General features: G+C 35.2%; 1 protein-coding gene across 1 annotated transcript in view; it reads right to left on the reverse strand.

Moving 5' to 3' along the window:
* LOC117109713 (probable E3 ubiquitin-protein ligase MGRN1) overlaps positions 1 to 5,244 on the reverse strand; it is a gene marked incomplete at its 5' end in the record, with an annotated part of 7,554 nt that extends 2,310 nt beyond the window's left edge. The window contains 13 exon segments of the mRNA XM_033252099.1: positions 1 to 27; positions 541 to 745; positions 906 to 951; positions 1,074 to 1,176; positions 1,271 to 1,341; positions 1,855 to 1,902; positions 2,502 to 2,619; positions 2,952 to 3,112; positions 3,526 to 3,592; positions 3,707 to 3,827; positions 4,166 to 4,303; positions 4,602 to 4,699; positions 5,126 to 5,244. Coding sequence (XP_033107990.1) covers positions 1 to 27; positions 541 to 745; positions 906 to 951; positions 1,074 to 1,176; positions 1,271 to 1,341; positions 1,855 to 1,902; positions 2,502 to 2,619; positions 2,952 to 3,112; positions 3,526 to 3,592; positions 3,707 to 3,827; positions 4,166 to 4,303; positions 4,602 to 4,699; positions 5,126 to 5,244 — 1,322 coding nt within the window.
* Positions 5,245 to 6,191: the final 947 nt, after the last annotated feature.

Consider the following 6,191-nt stretch of genomic DNA (forward strand, 5'->3'; position numbering starts at 1 on the left):
AGTTGCAGAAGCAGCAGTAGCCCCTAACTGTAAAGGAAAAAAATTAAAGTGATTTACCAATACTCCTTAATCATCAAAGTAATTACTTGCACATAAATTAAAGAGAGACATCAGTTGCTTGAGGAAAAATGTATAGTATGTCAACACTACATATAACTAAGCTGTAGAGCAACTGGAGGGAAATAACAGATTTGCATCATGATCAATCTGGAGAGAAGTCATGGATTTGACTTGTGATGAAACAACTAGAGAAGACATGGATTTGAATCATGATGTTTCCAATTCAACATCAAGTCATCATTTGAGAAAGTTGGCAGGCTGTCTGTACTTCAGTTCAGGAGACAACTCCTTATGGTCTTCTGGCAAGGATAAAGAGTTCTTGCAGAAGGTCATGATATGCACACATGCAGAATCACATAGGCAACATATTGAGGGATATCATCCAGGAGCCCAAGAAATTCTCAATGCCTCAGTGCAAATTCAGCAGACAGTCAACATAATTAATCAACCAATGCTACTCTTAATTGTCATAAAACTTACCAGAACACCTAAATCGATCTTTGGGGCTGCAGTTATCTGTGATGGCATTGGAGGCAGGTTTTTCTTGACGTTGTAGGGATTCTCTAATGACTTGTTCACCTCATTTTCCTCTGCATACTGTGCAGTTGGGATGTGTGCAGTGACTGCTGCTTCAGGGACAGTCTTGCTTCTTCCTGATGAGCTGCTGTTTGACGTTGGACGCTTTCTGTAAAATGGAAAGACATTGATGGTATGAAGCCATAGCTATCTATCAAGGAGGAGTTTGAAACCAACAATGGCAACACTTTAATAATCATACTAATTATAATAAACAAAAACCATAAAAACAATAGAAATTAATGTATCTTAATATATTTAAGTATTACCTTCTATTTCTCCTCTTGTGTCTCCCACTTCCACTTCCGTCACTCGCTGTTGAGACAAAAAGAATTTAGTTGTAAATTTACCTAATTTAAACTTTAATTGTTGGTTATTGCTAAAAGCTTATAAGTATTCAACTTGGGAAATGCAAGATTGCATTAAAGAGTACTTACGCTCCAATCGTGGCAAGGAGGGGTTGCCGGAGGTGTTTGGCCCGTTTAGGGCTTCCCCCAGAGGAACTGCCTCATATCCTTGGGGTACGTTCTCTTGATTTATCTAAAAAGAGACCATCATATCAATAAGGATAAGTAAATCAGTGAACACATTGGAACACTAAGAACAAAAATAGATTATTAATTAATTAACTTACATTGCTGTCATCTGCATGGGGTACACCTGACACCTTGCGCAAGGCTCTTATCTGAAGAAGGGCTCGGAAAGCTATGAGTAACAGAAAAATACTGAACGTTATATGGTTTTCTAAAATATGAAAATTATATTCTTACCAATCAGTAACTTGAAGATGAAATAATAAAGAGGAAGTACAGTTGTGTTAAATTTCAAAAACCTGATTACATGTTGATTAAAACGTGACTATTGTATATAAATATTTTCCAGTGGCGAATCCAGAGGGGGTTTACAGGGTTCGGACGAACCCCCCCTCTGTGAAGAAACCTAACAAAAGTTATTACCTGACCTTTTTCAAGAGAGGGAAAACCTCAAATTTTGAAGAACTTAAAAGGTCATTTAAAGACATCTCAGAAGTCGGGAAAGCTCATTTCCGGCCATCTAGGAATCAAAATTTTTCTGGACCCCCCTTTTTTGAGGTGGTTTTTGGGAACTTTCTGAACCCCGCTCTTTGAAATCCTGGATCCGCCCTGTTTTCTGTAATACAGTATACCAAATATGTCAAACAACAGGACTCTTTTGTAGTGACATCACAATTAAACTTACGTGCTCGGCAGATTGGACAGCAGCTTGACTGGTAGCGAAGGGAATCAGCTACAATGAAAAGAAATTAAGTTTGTAAGGTACTCATCCATTCATTCAATAAACTATTCATAGCAATGTATTCATTTCATTACAATTATAGCCAAGTGAAATCTTGTGCAGCCTTATTGCCATTTGAGGGCAAATATCTTCAAGAATCAGCAATATGTGAAATATCGGTGAAGGAAATTGACCTTTACACTAAAGCACCGCCCCTTGGATGTTGTTGCTAAGGTCCTACAAAACGACATTTTTAAAACATACGCAAACATGTGCATTTGTAGGACAACATGTGTGCTTGTTGGACATGCTTATTCTAGGCACTGTTGCAATGGGTCATTAGTTAAGTTTGATTGGCATGCCAGTAAAAGTCATTCATCATCTCGGATTATTTTTGTATTTCTTGGTTATTAATAATAATAGATGGGTGCTGCAGATGAGTGAAAGATTTCAATACCACTCTCACTCCACTTCTTTAGTAAATGTAATGTTTTGGGATAAGTGGTTTTTAGGCTCAAGATAGTTTTGGCTCAATTTGCATTGTATAAATTTGGCTTTGGTACAAGTTGGTTTAGATCAAGTTGTCTTCGCAATGTTAAGTGCACACTTACCACATCCATTGCATAGACAAAGGTGTCTGCAGGGAAGAATCAAGGTGTCTCTTGCATCTGACATGCAGATGACACAGTCAGAACCATTGTCATCCAAGGCATCGTTGTCCAATTCATCCTGTAAGTTCATAGAGCAAAAAATTATCATTACTTAAGCATGCACAGAGGGAACAATTGAGATGTTCTCTTCAATTTTGTAGAGAATACATCAGTAAACTGTGAAAACCCCATCTACCCACCTCCGCATTATTTCTGATAGTTATATATCACCCTCAAAAGAGATGGTTTTACAAACAACTGTACTTTTATTAAGTATAGTACCACTGGGAAAACCCCATTTTCAATGTGAAATAAAAAGAGGAAGTACAATATGCATCATTATCATATTATCCTTATCAGAATTGCAATTTAACTATCTCTATAATAAACTAATGTACATAGATAAATTACCTGTATCATAGTAACCTTCTTGTTCTCAATGCCATAGATCTCTTGCAGTAAATAGTAGACTCCTTCCACCATCTGTTTCTGTTTCAGTGGTTTGATTACAAACAGGTCATCAGATACCTTATCCAATGTGGCCAACAATGCATGGCTGTGACCAGCATGTTCTGAAATAGTGTAAATTTGTAAAAGAATTAATTATAACCTATTTATTAATAGGTTTGTTTTGACCTTTCACATGAACTGAAAAATGGACAAGCAAACTGTGCACTAATGAAACATTAGTGCATGGTTTGGGATATATAAATAATGTTAGCATTACAATGATGGCATCACAATTGACTTATAATCTTTTTGTTTATTATAGCCAGCTTTATCTTATGATCTACTGATAGTCACCACTGTAAGACTATTGAAACGAACACCATGTCAAGTATTGAAATAAAAGCAATCAACCGATAGCAACTGCTTTTCGATTTTCGATATGCATATTTGTTGTGGGACAACATTTTTTCACTCACAACCAAATAGCTTGTTTTCGAAACACTTTAAACAAACTAATTACTTTAGAAAAACTTACCGTCACCTTCATCTACACAACACTGTATAACAACTGGAATTAGGTCCTTTAGTGGGTCAAAGTTGAACTGAAATTACAATACAGGAATATGGCATGATGATACTTGTTTCAATATATTTTAAATGAAAATTCAATAAGGATCTTGTTTACTTAAGATATTAACATTACAATTTTTACTCACATCAGCTTCGGTGAAACGTCCAGGATTGATGATGAAGGCAGGCTGTTTAAAGAGTTGGTTGGCACCCTTCTGGTACTGGAAGGTCTCAGAACGTATACCTAAACCTTCCTTAGGTTGGTATCTGAATTGTACAAGAAAAACTCTACATTAATAAAATGCATTCAAAATGCTCTCTGCTCTCAACTAAGTCCAACCGTAACTAAAGTAGTGAGAGTGGAGCAGAAGCAGAAAGCCTTTTCCAGCTGATGTCTATGAAATGCGACCATAATATTCACCCAAAAAAATAAAACAGAGATCTACTTGGTTGTTAAGATGATTGGTTGCCTCCCAATCCCATGCATTTGTGGGGCACACCACATGTGTTTGTGAGACAATCACATGTTCCTGGCTCTGTTATGATTGGTCGGTTGTTAAGTTGATTGACATTTCTGAAAGGTCCATTACGTGAATAATACTTACACAGCATGCTGTCCATTTACAATCTCCTCTGTTGCAAACAAGTACACCGTGATTGCGACTTTTGCCTCGCTATCAAATACAAATTCCAAATTGTATCTATCTGCCATATCTGTTGATTCCTCCTCAGTGTCAAAGTTCCTTAACATTCAAACAGAATAACACATTGAAAATAATTGTATATTTTTTAAAAGTTATTTCAAATACAGTATAACATATTTTCATCTAGTTTTTGAATACAGTACATTATAATTTTAACCATAATTTTTACCCTTTTTATATACTGTATTTACTATAAATTAGTGTAAAAAGCAGTATCAACAGCATAATTCAACTTCTTCACAACATCAAACATCACACATCACTGTAAGCGCAATGGGTTTGGTTGATTGTTAAATTCTACTGAATATAGTGTAACTATAGTATATACTGTACATACCTGTTGTCTTTCACTAACTTCACAGAATCCTTACGAATATTAACTAAGCTTTTGAGGGTTTTTGTCGGCTCGTTTGGTTGAGGGGGTGGGTATGGAAACTAGAAAGAAATTGGAAGGCTAAATAAACATTCTGAAAGGTATATTTTTCACACAATGTTAGTTTGATTATGTGGGACTATACCCAACAGGGCCACAGTAAAGAGATGAGATATTATGGTGATCTCTTGGAAGATGGTGTTTTAAATATTGGTAAATATTTATTTAATCAATACAATTTAGGACAGCATGAATCTTACACAGAGAATTGTAACAATTTGCATTGAATGCTCGTACATTTGTACTATTTCTTGGTCATCATTGTTACTGGCATTGATATAAATATTAATGAAAACTATATACTGTAATTTTGTTTACAAAGTTTAAAGTTAAATTTGTGAATGTATTAATGAAATTTTTAAAATAACTAGTGAATCGTCACCATTTTAAATGTTTGTTCATTAAAAATTAAATAGAAATATTCTTACTGGAGCCGGCCTTGAACCTAAGTAGTTGAGGTCAGAATTTTCCCCAAACAAGTAAGCCTCGGGCTGTGGAGTTTCGAAGCGTTGACCACCCATTGTGAAATATCCCCCAAAATAACATCCTGAAAACAATAATATAAGTATAGTGCACAATTTAAATAATTATGGTAGTTGAATTGTTAAATCATTACTAACTCTTTTAACACATTTTAATATTAGGCCAAGTAAAAAAAAAAATGTAGATTCTCAATAACCTACACATCACTCAAATTGTACACTTGACCGCTGATAATAACCAACACCCTTGTATTCCCTGCCTATTCACGCCCTTCACTTCTGTGAAGCGGAGTGATCTTCCGCATTCAGAACTTTATTTTGTTCTAATTTGCCCAGCTCAAACGAACGAAATCACATTTTCTCGTCCTAATATTTTGAAAAAGAGAATGAGGGCACATTTTTTTTTTACTCCGAGATGGCAAATCCAAGATGGTCGATGGGAAACAGCTACTACTTTCTCACTTTTACCAAGTAGACACATTGAAAGCAAATAAAAGAAGTACTAGACATGATTCATACATGTATCCCCAACCACGAACGATCGAGAGAGGAATTTTACTGATCCATAATTCGTACATTTCGTAAAATAAATGAAATTAAAAAAAAAAATAAAAATGAAAAAAAAAAAAAAAAAAAAAAAAAAAAAAAAAAAAAAAAAAAAAAATGCATGCACTAGAAGACGAAAACCTAGTAATTTTCTTTAGCCCTAAATAGTTTGAGCCAAAAATAATCCAAACAGAATATGTATTTATAATACAATAACATCTTTTTTCGACACAAGAGTCATTAACATATGGAATTCATTACCACAAAATAGTCTACTTCTCAATAGTATTAAAAACTGTACTGCTCTATGTAATGTTTTGTAGGTACGATAGCTAGACCATTGAACTAGGCCTAGTAGGCAAATTCGATCCAACTCGGCCACAAGTCAACTCGGCCACAGTCAACTCGGCCACAAGTTAACTCGGCCACAAGTCAACTCGGCCACAAGTCAACTCGGCCACAAAAA

Source organism: Anneissia japonica, unplaced genomic scaffold (assembly GCF_011630105.1).
Source record: "Anneissia japonica isolate Jap-2015-1 unplaced genomic scaffold, ASM1163010v1 scaffold3782_len1007564_cov172, whole genome shotgun sequence".
In the NCBI taxonomy this organism is placed as follows: domain Eukaryota; kingdom Metazoa; phylum Echinodermata; class Crinoidea; order Comatulida; family Comatulidae; genus Anneissia; species Anneissia japonica.